The sequence below is a fragment of the Alexandromys fortis genome, unplaced genomic scaffold (genome assembly GCF_014885135.2).
Source record: "Alexandromys fortis isolate MF-2015 unplaced genomic scaffold, M_Fortis_MF-2015_v1.1 scaffold_2_1_26212458, whole genome shotgun sequence".
NCBI classification, from domain to species: Eukaryota; Metazoa; Chordata; class Mammalia; order Rodentia; family Cricetidae; genus Alexandromys; species Alexandromys fortis.
The window spans coordinates 16,231,079-16,250,649 of record NW_026067930.1 but is presented as its reverse complement, the minus strand read 5'-3'; the positions used below and the strand labels follow the sequence as shown (position 1 = coordinate 16,250,649).

General features: G+C 45.5%; 1 protein-coding gene across 3 annotated transcripts in view; it reads left to right on the top strand.

Moving 5' to 3' along the window:
- The window catches only part of Tbc1d31 (TBC1 domain family member 31), a 46,345-nt gene extending 27,913 nt beyond the window's left edge, over positions 1 to 18,432 (top strand). The window contains exons 12-22 of one of the 3 annotated variants that reach the window (XM_050145238.1): positions 1,622 to 1,755; positions 2,299 to 2,478; positions 3,364 to 3,596; positions 4,074 to 4,226; positions 6,031 to 6,166; positions 8,936 to 9,028; positions 11,211 to 11,348; positions 12,447 to 12,641; positions 14,344 to 14,482; positions 17,265 to 17,363; positions 18,125 to 18,432. In XM_050145238.1, the coding sequence (XP_050001195.1) occupies positions 1,622 to 1,755; positions 2,299 to 2,478; positions 3,364 to 3,596; positions 4,074 to 4,226; positions 6,031 to 6,166; positions 8,936 to 9,028; positions 11,211 to 11,348; positions 12,447 to 12,641; positions 14,344 to 14,482; positions 17,265 to 17,363; positions 18,125 to 18,258 (1,634 nt within the window). In that variant the 3' untranslated portion in view covers positions 18,259 to 18,432. The remainder of the gene's footprint in view (positions 1 to 1,621; positions 1,756 to 2,298; positions 2,479 to 3,363; positions 3,597 to 4,073; positions 4,227 to 6,030; positions 6,167 to 8,935; positions 9,029 to 11,210; positions 11,349 to 12,446; positions 12,642 to 14,343; positions 14,483 to 17,264; positions 17,364 to 18,124) is intronic. The other 2 variants (XM_050145239.1, XM_050145240.1) reach the window with 2 other exon arrangements.
- Positions 18,433 to 19,571: the final 1,139 nt, after the last annotated feature.

The following is a 19,571-nucleotide window of genomic DNA, read 5'->3' as shown; positions in this document are numbered from 1 at the left end:
GCCACCCTTAGGGAACCTAGAGCTCTTTATTTTTGAGTCAGGTATGAAACAGTCAAGTTTAGAGCAGAAGTAAACACATCAGTCACTTATACATGGAGAGTTGGAGTTTTTAAGACACTTTTGTTGCGGGCTGGACTCGGTTAGAAAGAAGCAGGTCTCGCACTAGGTAGGGATTGGTTGTTTTCAGAGAACCGCTGTCCGCTGGAGCCCTTTGCACCCAGGGCCTGCTGGTTAGTGCCCAGGTGCTGGCTGCTGCCCTCGCCCCACATCTGAGGCTCCTAAAATCGAGCAGTTTGTATGACGCATTGTTCTCGGTGTTGGACTTTTGTTTGCTCATTTTCCCCTCATAGCCACCTGTGCAATGGCTAAGGCTATCCCCTTTCTAGAGATGAGCCTGAGGCACAGAGGACCCACATTCTCAGGCTGGTCAGGGCAGTCCGCTCCAGTATTCACTGCATGTGTCATTCCCACAGCAGCAGTTAAAGAGGGGGAAACCTTGGCAAGATCTTGTTTCTGGCTCAATTATTAGCTCAGATTTCAATGTATGGCAATAAATGAAGTAATAGAGTTCTAGAATTAGAAAGCCCTCATAGACAGTATAGTGCTCTGCTACTGAAACCTCTGCTGTTGTTTTGAGATGGGCGGTCGTAACATCAAGGAACACAGCTTAAATCGCTGACGGCTCATGGTCCATCGTGGGAGGGGAGTCACGGCAGCAGCGTCCACAGGCCGCAGCAGGAAGTACCCACTGGTGCCGATGCATCACACGCTCTCCCCTGTGCCTCCTGGGGCCCCATCATGGAGCAGAGCCACGGTACTGATGGTGGCTCTCCTCGTCTCATCGAGACTTCTCTGGAGATGTCCTCACAGACATGCCCAGAAGTTTGTCTCCTGAGTGATTTTAAGTCCTGTCAAGTTGACAATAAGGGTAAACCAAACACAGCCCTTTGTTAATCAAAGACAGAAAATACAGGAGTCAGCAGGAAACAGAAGGCCCAACATGTTGGATTAGGAATGGTTTGGAAGTGTGTGTGTGTGTGTGTGTGTGTGTGTGTGTGTATCTACATGTGTTTTTATTGACACATTTTCAACGACTGCTCTGAAGAAATTGGCAAATTCTCTTTATGCCTAAGTTACTATATTAACACCATGGAGTTTCATATTCTAGAAACTAAAAAGATACTATCTCTTCTTTATTCATGAGCATATTGAAGAGCAAAATTTTAAAAAATTATTTCATTGGGGCTGGTGGAACGGGGCTGCAATCCAGAAGCTGGGGCAGGTGGACCACAAGTTATAGAACCTATAACTAACTAACTAACTAAATGAATGAGTGAATAGCCTGGGGTATGGCTTATGGTAGCTTTGCCTAGCATGTAAAAGGCCCCTGTGTCCAACCCACAGAACTAGAGATAAAAAGTTCCAGTGCCAGTGCCTGTAATCCCAACATTAGGTTGGCTGAGACAGGAGCATCAGAAGTTTGAGACTAGCCTGGGAATACGAATACATACATGCATACATACATAGATACACACACATGGTGAGACTGTCTCAAAAAATTCTTTTATAATACATAATAGTATTTAAAGACAAAATTTCTGATTATTTTTTTCCTTTGTAGTCAATTGGTGTCAACATTGGTTTGAGTACTTTCCTAACCCTCCCATCAATGTTCTTAGCATGATAGAAAATGTTTTGGCATTTCATGACAAGGAACTGCTGCAGCACTTTATAGAGCGAGATGTAACTTCCCAGGTAAGAAACAGAAGGACTTTAGAATGACATCTTTATTGTGAGAGCCAGAATTGACTTTGCTATGGATAAAGCAGTATTTCCCCCAATGAATAATGAAAGATATATTCTACTTTGTAATTTTTATTTTTAGATTAATTTATTTATGTGTGTGTGTGTGTATACATTTGTGGGCATGTGTGCAGGACTTACACTTGGGTCATCTAGCTTGATGGCCAACAACTGTGCCTGCTGAGCTGTCCGGCCACAGTCTATATTTTTAACAATTCGCCATTCTTCTTTATTGAGTTGTCTTCCTGAAAGTCTATGAAGAGAGTCCAGATAGTTGCTGAGGATACAGTTCAGTGGTTGAGCACTCGCCTTGTATGCACAAGGCCCTGGGTTGATCTCTAGCCTGGGGTAAAGCAGACCTGTTGCCCAAATTCACAAAGTTCTTAAGTTCTTTAATTAAACACTGAATATATTTACTGCATAATTTAAATTTCCATTGACTCTTTTGACTCTTAGATTATCAGTGTGATATCCACCGTTTCTTGTTTGCTTTAGCTGTACGCCTGGCCTCTCCTTGAAACTGTGTTCTCAGAAGTGCTGACAAGAGAGGAGTGGCTCCGCCTGTTTGATAATGTCTTCTCCAATCACCCTTCCTTCCTCCTGATGGCCGTGGTGGCCTACAATACCTGCTCTAGAGCACCTTTGCTCAACTCTACTCTTAAGGATGATATTGAGGTAAATACCCGTCCATGGAGAAGGTTCTCTAGGCTGGAAATATGGTCAATGGTGGAGCGCTTGCCTCGCACACACAAGGCCCTGGGTTCCGTCCCATCACCCACCGAGTCAACAACAAACCCCAAACAAGAAGTTCTCAAATCTCATTTGTTTATGCTAAGAAGTACATTTCTTTAGTGAGAGCCTACAGGGTGAGGCATTGGTGTTAGGTGGTGGAAAATAATAGATAAAATGCTGGGCCACATCCCTGACCTCGTGATTCTTGACAAGCAGGTTATAACTGCTGTTTTCTCCTTTGTAAAGGGCATTTAACACTTGATTGTTGCTTGTTCTTTGAATGATCTCATGTGTGGCTTCTTTGGTCTGTATTTGTCTGGAAATGTGTATAGGTAGAACTTGAGAGTTTTACTGTGCGCAGCCAGTTTCGGATTATTGAGACGATGGCTTGTTATGTAGCCCAGGCTGGCTCAAACTCACTCTGTAGCACAGGCTAACCTGGGACTCACAGCAGTCCTTGGCCTTTGCCTCCTAGTGCTGGAATTATAGGCCTGAGACCTGGGATAGCAGCACTAGGAGGCTGAGGCAGGAGGGTCACAAGTTTGAGGCTAGTTTGGACTTTGTAGCAAATTCTGCACTAGCCTAAACTGTTCCACAGTGACAGAGAGCCTCCCCTTCCCCCTCTCTGTGCTCCCAGAACTCTGGCTTCAAAGCTCAGGCCTCACCCAGCTAGTGTTTCCCCCAATCTTCTGAAGATCAGTTGCTCTGTTTCTCTTGCCCCTTTGAATGTGTGTCTCTGCATCTCATGGTGTCCTCGTTTTTACTACTTCTGAGTGGTAGTTAGCTTTACTGCGTAAACTCTGATTTAAACATCAAGTTTTCTTACAGTATTTTTTTCACCATCGGAATAACCTGGACATAAATGTTGTAATTAGAGAAGTTTATCGTCTCATGGAGACTACGCCTGCTGATATTCATCCAAGAAGCACGCTGGATGCTTTTGTTGCATTGACCAAAGGGCAATATCCCATATTTAATCAATATCCAAAGTTTATTGTGGACTATCAGACACGGGAACGAGAAAGGATCAGGAATGATGAATTGGATTTCTTGAGAGAGAGGTAATCATGTAGTTATTCTTGATATAAACCAGACACTGTAAATAAGAAAGGCCTTTTTCTTCAGGTTATTTTTATTTATGTGTATGTATGTGTCCCTGCATGGGTTTGTGGTCACTGTGTGGGTGCCCATTGAGACCAGAGGATGGCAGGTCCCCTGGAGTTACAGGTGGTTGTGGGTGCTAGAAATCGAATCTGGTCCTCTGCAAGAGCAGCACACAATCTCAACCTCCGAGCCTTTTCTCCAACCCCAAGTAAAAGCTTTTAATGAGAAGTCAGTTTGAATTCTAAAGTATGTGCATAAAATCCAAATTCAAAAGCTAGAGGTGTCTTCAAAGATGCGAATTCCTCCTGTATCTGAAAATAAAACCACGTAGTGGACTTTCAGCAGGTCCTACATTTTATATCTTGGTTGTTTTGAGTTAAATTACTTCGCTTTCTTGTTTGTGTTTTTATAATAATAAATACTGTCTACTTCAGGCAGACAGTTGAAAATATGCAAGCTGAAGTTGATGAACAGAGAGCTGAGGATGAGGCTTGGTACCAGAAGCAGGAGCTGCTTCGTAGAGCTGAGGAGACGAGAAGAGAGATGCTTCTGCAGGAGGAAGAGAAAATGGTCCAGCAGAGACACAGGTGCGGTCCTCGTGACCCAGGACACGGGTGCAGTCCTCGTGACCCAGCAGGCACACAGGTGCAGTCCTCGTGACCCAGGACACGGGTGCAGTCCTCGTGACCTAGCAGGCACACAGGTGCAGTCCTCGTGACCCAGCAGGGACAGGGGTGCAGTCCTCGTGACCCAGCAGGGACAGGGGTGCAGTCCTCGTGACCCAGGACATGGGTATAATCCACTGCTGTGGGAAACTGAGGACAGGAATCAGATAAGTTCTGTTCCCTTGCCTTTCTTACATAGAACACTGTTTGTAAAGTTACCCAGTGTAATTTCCATTAAGCAAATATGTAAGGTAATAAAAAGTGTACATGCCACCTAAACTTTATGTAGTAAAATTAATTCTAAAGCAGTGTTGAATCTGGCCCCTGCATGAATTTTTAGATGTAATATAAGCTCTAATGTATTTTGAAAATCTTACTTAGCAGTGTTCACTCTAAGCCAGGCATGATTCATGCCTGTCATCCCAACACCCAGGGAGGCTGAGGCAGGAGGATTGCCAGTTTAAGGTTAGTCTGGGCTTCATAGTGAAGTTCCAGACCCGCCTGGGCTACAGAGTGAGACTTTTTCTCTGTTTTGTTCCTTTAAAAAAAAAAATCATTCTATGTTAGGCAGAAATGCTTTGTAATAGAGTATTGGAAAATCACTTTTGGTGCAACGTAATTTTTGGAGTTTTTTTGTTTGTTTTTTGAGACAGGGTAGACCAGGCTGACCTCGAAGTCACAGAGATCTGCCTGCATCTGCCTCACAAGTGCTTGGATTAAAGGTTTGTGTCACTACCACACAGCACAATGTAATTTTTAAAATTATGTTTAACCATAACTATATGATCCAAACAAATTGAAACATAAATTGCTTCTCTCCTTATGCATTTAAAACCTTGGCAATGCCAAGTGTGGTGGTGCATGTTTTTAATACCTCCATTTATGAGGCAGAGGCATGTGGATCTCTTTAGTTCAAGGATAGCCGGGACAACCAAGGTTGCGCAGTGAGACCCTGTCTCAAAGCCAGCAAACAAATGAGATCTTTGACAAGAAGCTGGAGCGATGACGCAGTGGTTAAGAGTATTTGCTGCTCTTATAGAGAACCTGGGTTTGGTTCCCAGCACCCATAAGACATTTACAACCATCTGTAACTTCAGCTCCTAAGAGTCCAATCTTTCTTATGACTTCTACAGGCTCTAGGCGTGCATGTGGTACACATACATGCATGCAGGCAAACACTCGTATACATAAAACAAGGTTTGAAACTTTTACACTTTGGCAAAGGTGGAAGGCTCTTGCCCAGGTTTCCCTAGTACTGGGGAAACAGGTGTGTACCTCACACCCACTTCTCCCCGTGTTTGTTCCTATTTCTCCAGGTGATTTAGAGCAATTGCAGAACTGATGACCTCCACTAAAACTACAAAGGGTGTGGGTACCCTGCTTGTAGTGGTTTTGCAGTGATCCTCTAGTTGAAGAGTATCACTTGTACTGAAACGATGTGATAGCATTTGGCTGCAGCTTGCTGTTAGATCACTGGCCTTGCATGTAAGAGGGCCCTGGATTCCATCAGGGCGCTGGGAAAGTAGCTCACAGGTAGACTTTTGGAAGGTAAAGTTGAAAGGATGGCCAGTTGCCCTCACCATGACCCTCTTGAGTACTGGCTTTGTTTCTTGTAAGCACAGTTGTGTTATAGTGGACAAAATGTATCCAAATAGCACAAGCAACTCAGTAGTAAAAAAAAATCAAAGGTGTGTTGGAGAGTGCTTTGATACAGTTTGTCTTTCAGGCTGGCTGCTGCGAAAAGAGAGCTGAAGATGAAGGAAATGCGCTTACAGGATGCTGCTAGGAGACGCTTTCTCAAGCTTCAGCAGGATCAGCGTGAGATGGAGCTGCGCCGGCTGGAGGACGAAATTGAGAGAAAGGTTCATCAGCTTTAATCTTACTCAAGATCTCCCTGTAGCCTCATGGAACGAGCACCTTCAAATTACGTGATGGTGCTAGAGTCCATGACAGTACTAGAACAGCTCCTCCAGTTCTATTTCCTTTTACATTCATCTATCCTTTGGGGGTGGTCCTCAAGACAAGGCTTCTCTGTGTAACAGTCCTGGCTGTCCTGCGACTCTGGAAGTCGCTTTGTAGATGGCCTCGAACTCACAGAGATCCACCTGCCTCTGCTTCCCAGGTGCTGGGATTAAAGATGTGCACCACCACCGCCTGACTCAGCTCTCCTTATGCCAAGAAATTAGTCAATTTAATGACTTTGTTTAGAAGTAAAAGCCTGCCAGGTGTTGATTGTGAGCTGGGGGAGATATTCTTCTCTATTATAAAAATTCACATGTGATCAATACAGAAAGAATTCCAATCCAGAACATCTGGAGCTAGAGAGCTGACTTCCTGTGCTTCTTCATCTCTACAGCTGAGCTGTCTGGGGTGTGGGTGTGTTACGTGTGTAAAAGTGATTCACTATGGCGAACTCACCAGTGAATACATCCACAGTGAAGAGAGCTGATACATAAAGACAACATGGAAAGACGTTAAACAGTCTTTAAAAACATGGCACAAAAATAGAAGGCAAATGAAATTTATATAAACATAAGAAAATATAACTACTCCTCCACCTTTAGAAACACAGGAAAAGAGTGTAATTAACCATTTTCTAAAAACAAAACCCAGGTTAGTCTCTGCAGATGAAATGTCTCCCGATTAACCGTGACATTTCTAACCAGATAGGCGGCAGCCTGCGTTCATTCGCCTTTGCAGCTTGTGTTTTGCACAACAGTCTCACATAGCTGTGTATGCCCTGCAGTGTATGGCTGGGATATAGCCCTTCTCTGTTGTAAGTATCTTCAGCTGGCTTTTACCCTTGCCTTTTAAAAATGTTAATAGTGTCATTTGTTTTTAATAGTATCTTAATTTTAAAATTATTTGCAAAGTTGTATCAAAACCTTGTGGCACTCAAAGCCTAAAATATTTCCCCTCTGTTACTTTGTGGAAAAAAGGCTTGCAGGTGTATCTGAACACTGACTGTCAGGAGTGAGTTAGGGACCTAGACAGCATGCCATTGCCCCAGCACTGTTTGTTGTTAGCGCCCACGTGCTGGGTAACATTGTTACTCATAGACTTGCCTGTCTCCTCAGTCTTTACTTGCTTAGTATCTGTCCAGCAGCACCCTGGGTGACAGCAGCTGTGACTCTTTAGCCTGGCCTCGTCCTCACTCCTTGTTCTTCTTAAATACTTACATTCCAAACGGAGAATCCCATCTTTCTGAGTCCTTTCTCCCTTCGACTGAAATTCTTCTCATTAGGATTGAATTCAATTTATGCATTAATCTTGGAAACTTAAAACCTAGTTTCAATAAAATATGTCTTGTAAAACATTTAATTTAATACATGTTTTGTTTAGGGCTAATTAATTTTAGTTGGCTTTTACACTCTGCAGTTCTTTTAAATTACTTCATCCAGTGAATCAAGTTAATAGCTTTGTATTCTTAATAAAAAGCATATATTCTTTCCCAAAAGTGGTCCATGCTCAGAACTCTGATGTCTTTATCCCAAATCCTCTTGACATACAGTGAGGTGTCCTGATTCTTCTAAGCAGCAGCGGGGAGACCCTGCATGCCCTTCTGGCTGCCTGTTCCTGTGCTGTGCTCTGACTCTGCCCCAGCTCCAGCAGGGGCTGTGGACGTGGCTGTGGACATCTACACACAGTCTCGTGTGATCTTCTTGTAGAGCTGTTTGTATCTCTGAAAATTCATAGTCAAGTGGTCTCCACAGAGAGTGGTGCTCTCCTTCCACACGCTTCTTCCCCTCTGCTGCCAGGACCCGGCTTCATGCTCAGACCTCCCCTTAGCTAGTGCTTTTCCCGTAACTTCCTCGAGGTCAGTTGCACACTGTTTATTTTACTCCTTGAGTGTGTGTCTCTGCATCCCACGGTATCCCTATTTTTACTGCTTCTTCTCTTGAGTTTTTAATAGCATGTGTTTTAGTCAGCAGGCATTTGGTAGTGACCAAGATCGCAGCCATGCAGCGCTTACATGTTCGCTGAATGAATGGATGGGGATTGACAGTTGGATAGCTGATTGGTTGTGGTTTTATTGTTCTGTTTTCCAAATACACATTGTTTATTCTCTTCTCTCCCTTAAAAATAACTGGGTCTGTAGGCAGCCAAATAGTTAGGAAGATGCTGTAGAGAGTCCCTTACCCAACTCCTGTCTTACACAACTGAGAGCCCCAGGTAATCAGACTTGGGGACAGTGAGCTCCAGTAAGCACGGGCCATACAGAGCACCGAGCAGTCAGACAGGTCACAAGAAACCTGGACTTACCAGTTGTCAAGTCAGTTAAAGTTTTTTACAATTGAATACGCTTTGTTTCTCTCCGCCCTAACTTGCAGTTGCTGATTTTCCGTAACCGGGAGCTGGTTGCTGTAGTGGGGAAGAGCTGCCACCTGCTAGTCAGTCTGTCTACGTGGGCATATGGCAGCTGTGCGTGCTTCTTAAAAACACAAGCTTAACCCAGATTAGCCCTCGATTCCGCGACCATGTTACCAGCTACTCTGTTTTAAACCCAGTTCCTGGTGGTTGCTGTTTTTGGAGTGCTGTTAATGGAATACCCGAATTACAGTATTATTAAATCTATGAAAAATTGTGCTGTGAGTTCGTAGGGACCTTAACAACTTGTGCTTTGTCCATAGGTACACATGAGAGATGAAGAAATTGCTGCCACGGCCAAAGACCTGGAAATGAGACAGCTGGAGCTCGAATCACAGAAGCGACATTATGAGAAGGTAGAGGCCAGCGGGCTGTGGGAGGAGCGCTGTCCTTCAGCCCCTGCAGACGGCTCGTCTGTGGTTTATATCGTGCATTTTATTTACTCTTGAAGCAGAATATCATGTCACCCAGGATTGTAAGTTAGCGGATGTCGGAATGCGTATGTGCAGTGCTTAGATTCGCAGCTCTCCGGCGGTGCAGTCGCAGGTCTGCGGCACCAGCTGGAGCCCACCTTTGGCCTCACGATGGCTTCCCATTTGCTAAGCTCCCCAACAGGCCTTTATGAGGCAGGGACTGAAGTCCCTTATCTGAGGACCCGAGTGAACTTTTCCACCCTGCACAGTGCACAGTGATAAGAACCCATGACCCTCCCAAATCTGAGCAGCTGCTTGTTGAGCATTTAGATAAGGGAGAGTCTCAGAACCTTCAGTAGGAACATGAAGCAAGAAGTATAAATCTGAATGGTCTGAATTGCATGTGGTTAGGGTATATATTTCAGTTTTTATCATTGAAAAGAATGGTTAATGCAAGTTTTTATTTGAGAAAAACATTTGGTTACTCATTCAGTATCAATTAGGACAGTATGATGCAAGCCTCTTTCTGAATGGCTAAAGATCTTCATAATTATCATCTGTAGCGGCTGCTGTTGAGACATACATTATTCAAACTTAATGTTTGGACCGGAGAGACAGCTCAGTGGGCAAGAGCCCTGACTGTTCTTCCCGAGGACCCAGGTTCAATTCCCCGTATGTACACAGCAGCCAAAAACCATCTGTAACTCCAGTTCCAGGGTGCAGTGGGGTGATCCACTGCCCTCTATGGCACTCTGTGCACTTGTATGCACTTAAATGCATGCAGGCACAACACCCATACACATAAAATAAAAATAATAAATCTTAAACTTAAATGCTTAAATTGCCTACAATTTTTAGTGATAAACATCTTTGTCATCTTTGTACATGTACCTTTTCTGTATGTAATTGAAAAATATTTTTATCTTTAGGTAATTGTGAAGGTAATCAAGCTGCTTATAGATCATTAGAAAAATAAAAGAAAAATCTCTGAATAAAGAAATAACTCCTGGGTCTTGAGCAGTGGCACACCAGTAACTCCAGCTCCAGGGGCTCCAACTTCTGGCCTCCGTGAACATTGCACGTGAACATGGTACACATACATCCGTGCAAGCAGAACACTCATGCACATTAAATAAATATTCCTTTAAGAAAGAATTCCTGGGGACTGGAATTTCATCTTATAGTTTTAACACTGAGTAAGCTCAGCGGTTAAGAGCATGTACTGCTCTTGAGAGGACCAGAGTTTAGTTCCCAGCACCCATATCAGGTGCCCACAACCACTAGTAACTCCAATTCCAGGACCTCTGAGGACACCTGTACCACACACACAGACACAATTAATTAATTAAAAATAAATCTTAAGATAGAACACACAGGCCCTGTGTTTAATCCCAACACTGTAAGAAGAAAACTCATGTCCTTAGCAGTGGTTAGTGAGGCCATTGGCACATGCAGTTTGCGTTCTGCCTTTCTAACTTAGACCATCACGGAGATTGTTGGCGTCCCTCGTGCCCCAGCCACCGTTAGCACTACCTTTCATGTCCCCAACTAGTCATCTAGTTCCATCTCTACGGATTTATCTAGCCTGGATATTCCATTTCAATGCAACATATAGACAAGGCCTTCTGTGACTGGCTTCTTTCATTTAGCGTAGTGTTTTCAAGGTTTATCTATGGAGTAGCATAATTTGGTGCCTTATTCCTTTCCATAGCTGGGCAGTGATACGCTGTCTGCAACAACAGTTTCTGTCTCTGTTGAGGAGCCCAGCGGAGCTATTGTGCACACCCTCGGCACACAGCCCTTGACTTGTGATTCACATGTGGTCTCCAGGAACAGCCACCCACGGCTGCTATGTTTCAAAGGCTGATGCAGAGCCAGGGGCAGGCTGGGCATGGATCCCTTCTTCCCGAGCCACGTTCCCCAGCGTGTCACACACCTGTTAGCTGCTAGAATTCAGAAGTTGGTTCTGAGCATGCTTGCTAGTCTCAGTGCATTTATGGAGAAGTTTTTCCGGGTCCCTGCAGTTATCAGTGAAGTCACCACTGTTTCCATTTTACTCTGATAATGAGACAGTTACAGTTGACCTTGGGGCCTGAACAAAGCAAAGTCCCTTTGTGCTCAACAGGATCTTACTAGAAGTCAAGATGCTATTGCAAAGGAAATTCGAGATGGTGCGGATGCCCACTGGCGGAAAGTGGCTCTTGAAGAACACATGTTCCGGAATCTACTAGAAACCAGCCAGCTGGGGAACAGGACTCGGAGGGTGAGAGCCTACTCAACTTGGGGTCCACAGCGGGAGCTGGGAGGTGGCCTTCTGAGAGCTCGCATTTGGAAGTTTTTGAAGTTGCATAATCCGTTGGTTTATTTTGTTTGCCTCGGTCCTTAGAAGCCCCAGGGCTTTGTATTTATGGGTTGTTGCCTGCATTGGTTGCATGCGGCTGACATGCCTTTTGAGAGAATGTTAAGGCACGTGAGGACGCACAGGAGAACTAATAACTTGCACGTTGCTCCGTCCTGCTGTGTTCCTCTCAGGAATTGCCCCCAAGAGTGCAAGGTCGCAGAGCCTCAGGGCTCTCCACAGCGGCCTCCGGAAAATGCGCATCCAGTAACATGGGATGGCCAAGTCGGGATTGGAACACTGGTGTGAAATGAGGGCCTGAGCCAGGTTTGATTCACAATGTCTTGGTGAAGCCTTAAAGAAAAATTTCCAATTATTTTATAACATCTCTTACGAAGTGCCCTTTCAGAAATGCTAGTTTAAGTGGACTGAGATTCGACGGGAGATGTTCAGAAAGAACTTTCTCTGAGGTTGATTTAACACAATGCTGTGTGTGTGTGTCCCAGGCTGTCCCTGTTCTGAAAATGAGGGATGGTGGAGGCTAAGAGGAACCTTCTGCACCAGTCAGTCTCTTAGCGGATTCCTCTGAAGTACTGTACTGTTTTGTTTCTCTTACAGGTTTTTTTTTGTTTTTGTGCATCTGAAAAGGGACTTTTTCTAACTGCTTTTCAGGGTGTTAAAAGCAGATTTGTTGAATCTTGCCTTTTGTCTAACCTGGGAGTTCCCAGTTTTGGCAGGAATCGGAGTCACTTAAGGAGTTAGGGTTGTTTTGAGAGAGAGTCTTACTACCTAACCTTGAGCTGGCCTTGAACTCACAATCCCACCCCGCACCCATAGGTGGTCTCTCTAGAAGCTGTTAAACTACCTCAGCTGACCTGGTGATGAACTTAATTGGTTTATGGTGGGGCCCTGAAGTCAGTTTGGTTAAACACATGGCGCAGCCTAGCAGACTCTGGGATACAGCGGATTGACATCCATATCTTACATGATTTCACCTTGTTTCTGAAATTTTCTTTTTCTTAGGTAGTTGAGGACAATTTGGCCAAAGCTGAGCAAGCGTGCCTCGATGCTGACTGGCAGATTCAGGCTTTACACCGACAGAAGTGTGATGACCAGCAGCGCAGCCAGGGCTACCAGGAAGTCGCCACTCTCCTGCGGAAGAACAGGAGGAGGGAGGTAGAAGTCTTAAACGCCATGATGAAGGAGGAAGCGAAGAAGGTAAGGGAAACTTACAAGTGTCTTGTTAGTATGCTAAGCTAATCTCTTCCCTTGCCAGCTGGACCCAGGTCTTTACTAATACAAGGCAGGCACCCTACCACTGGTTATTCCCCCTCACCCTTTAAATGATCACGATAGAATGGGCTATACAGCGATACCACTTTTGGGTTTGTACCCAAAGGGTGCTCAATCATACCACAGGACATGTGCTCAACTATGTTCATAGCAGCATTGTGTGTCATAGCCAGAACCTGGAAACAGTCTATATGCCCCTCGACCGAAGAATGGCTAGGGAAAATGTGGTACATTTACACAATGGAGTGCTACACAGCAGAAAAAAAATGACAACTTGAAATTTGCGGGCAAATGGATGGATCTAGAAAACATCATATTGAGTGAGGTAACCCAGACCCAGAAAGACAATTATCACATGTACTCACTCATAAGTGGCTTTTAGACATAAAGCAAAGAAAAAACAGTCTACAGTTCACAACCCTAGAGAACAAAGAGGACCCTAAGAGACAAACATGGATCAAATCTACATGGGACATGTTTAAACATAGGCACTGTAGCCAGTAGTAGAGGTACCCAAGGCAGCAGAACTGTGAGGAGGACGGAAGTAATTTTCTTTTTCAGGGCAGACTGAAATCAGTACCATGACTACTGTCCTCAGACCCTCGTCTTCCTACCTGCAGATGTGGGAGGCCCGGGCTTTGGGTGGCCATTTGAGCGGCTAGTATCTGTCTTCCTGTCTGCTGATACACTGTAATAGCCTTTTCCCTGCCCTGTCCCACAATCTCTTCCCTCCTACCTCACCCTAGTGAGGGGAGAACCTGCCTTATAGCCCTGTCACTCAAGGACTAGAAAGAAGGTTGAGATACGGGGCGGTACCCAGAACACTGCAGTCATTGGCCATGGGCGCATAGTGGTGGGAGCCCTCTCTGTCCGAGGCAAGGGTTGCTGGCACCGTCTCAGTAGACTGTGCAGTTTGAGGTAAAGCAATGCATTTGAGAGTGCTGCACAGTCCTTGCATCCAGCATCCTGGCCTTAAAGTCACCTCTACTGTGGTGTGGTCTTGGGAAAGCTGGCTGCCTCTGCCCTGACCAGGAAGGGGAAATGATCTCTGCTACCTTTCTGGGCTCAGAGTTTGAGAGTCTTTAAGTTTGTATTTAATGAATTGGTATTTTAATCACAAAATTTGTATGTGTGCTTCCATGTAAAGGCTGTAGCATTTTGGGGTGTTATAAATTCACTATTTAGTCATCCTCTGAACTTATTTTAAGATGAATTTTCTCATTTTATAGGGGAAAGAGCTGGGGTCGGTAGAAATCACTAGACTTCTATGATCAATGCGTGTTCCAGAGCCAAGCAAATAATTAATTCTCTGAATTTTGTAGTCTCTGTAGCGTGGGCATAGCATTTATGTTAAAGGAGACTAATTCCCATTGTTAGGAAGCTAGCTTAGTCTGGTAAGGCCTGGAACCTGCACAAAGGAGTTGCTGCTTCACTGCTAGCAAGACCTGCCTCTGCTCTCGGGGCTCTTACATAGCCGTGGGCCACCACAGACACCCCAATTCCCACAGTACCACACAGGTCCTGTGTTTCTCAAGTGCAAAGGAGAGTAGTAGAGGAAACGGGGCCCACTCGGCGCACGTGGTCTGTTTGCACTGTCTGATGGTCTTTTTGCCCCACTCGTGTGCAGTGGAAGGAAGCCGAAGAAAAGGAATCGCGCTTGGAATCAGAAAAGAGGGCCTCTGCCCTGTCGGATGCCTCTAGAAAGTGGTTCTTAAAGCAGGAGACAAGTGCAGCTCGGGAACATGGTGGAGATCTGCTGTGCGGAGGTGAGTGTCGTGGGTCTGCTACCAGGGATACATCTACAGACCGTTTTTGTTTCTTTCATTCAAATTGTGCTTGACTAACAGGGACTGGTAACCTTTTTGAGAAGAGGAGTGCAGGGAGAGTAGGCTGGGGGTAGAACAGAGTGCCTCTCGAGAAAACAGCCTGAGCGGGGTTAGAGGCTGGCAGTGGAGGGCTTGCCCTCAGCTCAGTCCCAGCACAGAACTGTCACTCAGAAGACAGAGGAAAGTCTCCATGCCCTGTAGAGCTGCTTTACTCCAGGCGGCTGTGCTCTCTGGAATTCTCTTAGTCTCCTGGAATCTGGTGTGTCCCCAGAGAACTATTTCTAATTTTAGTAAGAATGTGTGCTTCGCCAAACAATTGGCTCCAGGGCAACAGGGTGTCAAAGTACCACAGGGATCTTCCAGGGCCAAACTGTTAGGTTTTAGGATAAGGCTTGCAACCCTATCAACTGAGAAATCAAAATTCTATTGGGCTACTGAGATGACTGAGCGACGCAGACCCCAGGTGCCACCCCTGACAGCCTGAGCTGGATTCCCAGCATCCTTATGATGGAAGAAGAGAACTCATTCCTCTGTTGTCCTCTGACCTCCACGCATGCACTGTGGCACACGTGTACACACACGTGCACAAAATAAATAAGTGAGCAAATAAGTGTAATTTTAGATGAGAATTATAATGTCACATTCTAAGTAGAGTCCAGATAGGAGTTCTCTTTTACTGCATTTTCTACTCTCAGGCTTTTGTATATGACTTTTACCTTTTAAAGCAACACCTTCATGCTAAAGGGACAGCTCAGAGCTTAAGAGCACTGACTGTTCATCCTGAGGTCCTGAGTTCAGTTCCTAGCAACCACATGGTGGCTCACAACCATCTATAATGAGATCTGGTGCCCCCTGCAGGCCTACAAGGATATATGCAGACAACAGTATACATAATAATAAATAAATCTGAAAAAAAAAAAAAGTAACATTGCCTTAAAAAAAAACAACAACTTCACTTGAAGGTTTATATATACTGTATCAATATACAGTTTGCCTGTTTACAGTATATAGTCGAGTATGTGTTCAAACTTGGTGCTGTGATGTGCACCTGTCGTCCAAGCACCCAGGAAGATGAAGCTGTCGTGAGTTTCAGGTCTGTCTGAGCGACACAGTGAAATCTGAGGAGAGAGAGAACAAATTTATTCATACAGTGAAATCTGATTCTACTAGAAAAAGGAATGTTCCATGCTTCAGAATAGTTGATCCTGAAGACCGTGTCTAATTAAAGAAGCCAGGCATGAAAGGCTGCCCACACACTGAGAGCACATCCATATGACGTCGTCAAAGGGGACAGCTCCACAGAGAGGAGCAGGCTGGTGCCGGACCGTGGTGGGGAGAAGGCTGTAAAGGATCTGGGAGTTCTCTGGGAAATGATGAAAATGTTCTCAAAGTAATGATGAGGATTACAATCATTTTGAATGTATTAATTATACCAAACTATTCACTTCAAAAAGATGAACTGCCCAAGTGTGCTTGCACATTATGATGCTCCCAGCATTTGGGAGGTAGAGGCAGAAGGATCAGAAGTTCATGGCCAACCCGCACTACTTGTGTCTGTCTCAAATAAATGGAAGCATATGATATATAAATTATATACATAAAAAGAAAAGGCAGTGGGAGTCAACAAGCCCGATGTGCAGGCAGTGGAAGGGAGGAACCGTGTACGCTGCCCCAGACTCGGCATGTGTGCACACTCTCTATACAGTCATAGTGAATGATGAGATAGCATGGGGCTTGCTGTGCCAGACAGGGCCTCTGGACCAGGTTTCAAAATACAAGGTGTTGGAGGTAGAACAGGAAGGGCTTAGAAGAAAGGAGGTGACACGTGGGACAGGTAAGCCTGCGGGGGACCCTGGCCCGAGATCGTGGGGCTGAGTATAACCACTGGGCGCCGTGCCTTCGGTTTTCTGGTCTCCAGTCTCCTGTTTGTAAAGGGGAAGATGGTGTCTGGGAGTCTTGGATTTTGCTACAGTTCCAGCATTATTTTATGCCGTCCTCCAACCACCTGTTTCTGGAACTGCTGGATAAATGTGCACACAAACATATTCTGACATTTTTCTCTAAGAATTTTTGTGGTGGGTACGTGGTATTTTGTGCTGGGTACCTGTGTATGGCCGTGAGGGTTCTCTCCTTCCACTGTGTTGTCCGGGATTGACTCTGGTTTTGGGTTTGGCAGCAATGCCTTGACCTGCCCAGTCTGTCAACCCTGTCAGCGGAGAGCAGTTACTGCACAACCGCACTCCCAGGGCTTTGCTGCTGCTCTCGCTACTCTGGTCGGGCCTGCTGCTTCTGATTCGCTGTCTGAACTACAGTAGCCACCCCCCTGCCACCGATGCTCACAGTGGTTCTCAGGGACCATTTGCTAACACATTCCGTAATCCCTATTAATATTTGGGATCACCACCCTGGCATCTTTTACAAGGAAGGGAATCTGGAGCCTTGTGTGTGCTGACAGGTGTTCTACCACCGAGCCGTGCTTTTAGCCCCTGGTGCCCACTTCTTAGCTCTCTGTTGGCCTTTGTTTTAGTTGATGTTCGTAAAAGCCATTAGCAGAGCTTCAGTGCAGCTGCGCACTCCTGACGCTGCACTTCTGCTGTGTGCCGAATGCAGCAGTGTTCTTCCCAGAGCAAGAAAGGAGGGAAGCGAGTTTACCACGCATGGTCTGTCCTCAATAAATGGCTTCTGCTGGATCTCACACCTTCCTTCTCTCCGCCCTTTCTAGCAGAAGTGCCCTGGTTGCAAAGGGAACACATGACCTCAAACTATTTGTCCCAAACCTCACAATTAAATGGCGTTTCTGAAATGGATTCCTCCACACAGAGTAAGTTGGTAAATAAGGAGGACTGTGGTTTTACTTTTCAAGGGGGGGGAGGGGGAGGTGTCACACACATGCTGGAGTGGATGCATAGGCCACATAGTCTCTCTGCACTTCAGAGCAACCAGGAGGAGCCAACTGAGCTCAGTTATTTGGATGCAAAATGAAAGCACGAAAGTTGCCTTCCTTTGGGGGATGAAAATCATTTTCAGAAGCTGAAGCTATTTAAATATGTAAAGGGTGCTCCCGCGATTCTGGTTCCAGTGTTCCCAGCCCCGCGATGGGGATGAAGCTCTATAAACTTGAGCAGGGTGTTACTCTAGTCTTGATCTCCCCTGCCGTTAGCTACTGCCAGAACATCCCATCCCGTGTTTGGCGAGGTTGCGGTGGTGCCCCTTGCAGCTCCTGACTTGGAGTCTGTCCTGTCTCCTTCCCGTTGAGCACCATGGTGGGATGTGTGCTGTCCTGAAGAGTTGCTCAGCCCCCCAGCCCAGCTGTGTATCTGATTCATACGGGACTGTGCTCAGTGCCCAGAGGCTGTGAGTTCTCTGCGGTCATTCAGTCAGTTCAGCAACAGCAACAAAAGCTGCTTGGGTGGGAAATGAAGCCACGTCGAGCTGGGTGATATGGCTGGCTGTTAGTTCAAGAAACATTTTTAGGATATTGGTTTTTGTTATTGATTTTTATAACATAATTCCACTGAAGGGAAGTACTATATTAGTACATCAGGAAACTCAACTGATAATAACTGTAATTTCGTATTCAAGCTTTTTCAAGTAGGAAAACAACAGAATGGAACCACACGGAACGTGATCTTCTCCAGGAAGTACGGAATCTTCGCCAGAGACTCACAGCCCAGGCTCGGGACAGGTGTCAGCCCCCTCATCTTTTGGTGACATAGAAGGCGCTTCACCATGAAACAACCCAAGGGATACCTTTTAAATCAATGGCACTGATTTTTCAATTATTTATTCTAAATTTTTAGAAAGGTCAGACTTTTGTATAGAGAAATATGTCTATAAAATTATGTTTTCTATTGAATTCTAATGCTTTGGGCTTGTAAAGGGCATCTACAGTATTTCACAATAAATGCATTTGGAAACTTTTAAGCCAGCTTGTCTTCTTTCTTAGAAAGAGGAGCACAGACTTGAGAGTGTTTAGCTGATGAGATGGGGTGTATTTTAAAGATAAAGAATAAATAAAGAGCAGGACTTCGTGGTCAGGGAGGCTGCGGAGTGAGTGCAGGCACACGCCCCAGATCTGATGGCCTGAGTTCAAGCCCCTGGCCTCACAAGGTTTCGGAAGGAGAGAACCCAGTTGTCCTCTGACTGCCACACACTTGGGCGCCCATCATGAGTAACAAACAAGAAAACTGGGTTTGCTCCAACAACAAGCAGGATGGGGTTAGAACCCTGCAGTTGTGGGGTTGGCTGGATGGCAGCCTCCTGCACTGCACTTCTGGACTGTGGGGGTCTTTGTGTGACCCCACCCATCACAGCACCATCTGTGGCTCAGCTTCTCCTGCCCTTGCTGACAGCAGGCAGGACTACACGGCTCCACTGCAGCAATCTCCCTTTCATCCCTGCAGGACCTGTGAGAATCAGCAGGTGTCTGCAGTTCCTGGCCCACTGCTTGACTTACAGCCTGTGGCGCAAGCTGTTATGAAACCGCAGCTACTACCGCTGAATCAGTAAGACCTCTTAAAGAAACTGCCACACACCGCCAGCACACAGCAAGAAGCCGTGTTAAACCCTGTATTTTTTGTTTCTAGAATTCCTTTTTAAGCTTTCTCAGGTTTTGTGTGGACTTAGATAGCCACGTTGGCGCCAATTTGTCAGGCCCTCCTCCTACACTTAACTTTTTTGGACTTTTTAAAATAGTGTAGATTCACAGCAGCAACGCTCAGGCTGGAAGATGCTCTACAGCTTTCTTGGTTGGTTGACAAAGTTGACTCAATATTGGTCTCTGTTTGGTGAGTCTGAGATGCCAACATTTGTCCGGCTTGATACGGAGCCTAGCTCCGTAAGCTGTAGGTCACGGCTCTATATGGAATCCTGTCACTGAATGGGGGTCAGGAACCTTTGACGACGACAGCAAGACGTTTCTGCACATGCAGCAGCCAAAGACGAGTCCGGTATCAAATGCACAGTGGTTCTGGGGCTTTTCCACATACATTGCGCAGCATCACTGCCGCCTCCGCTCTGGACACATGCT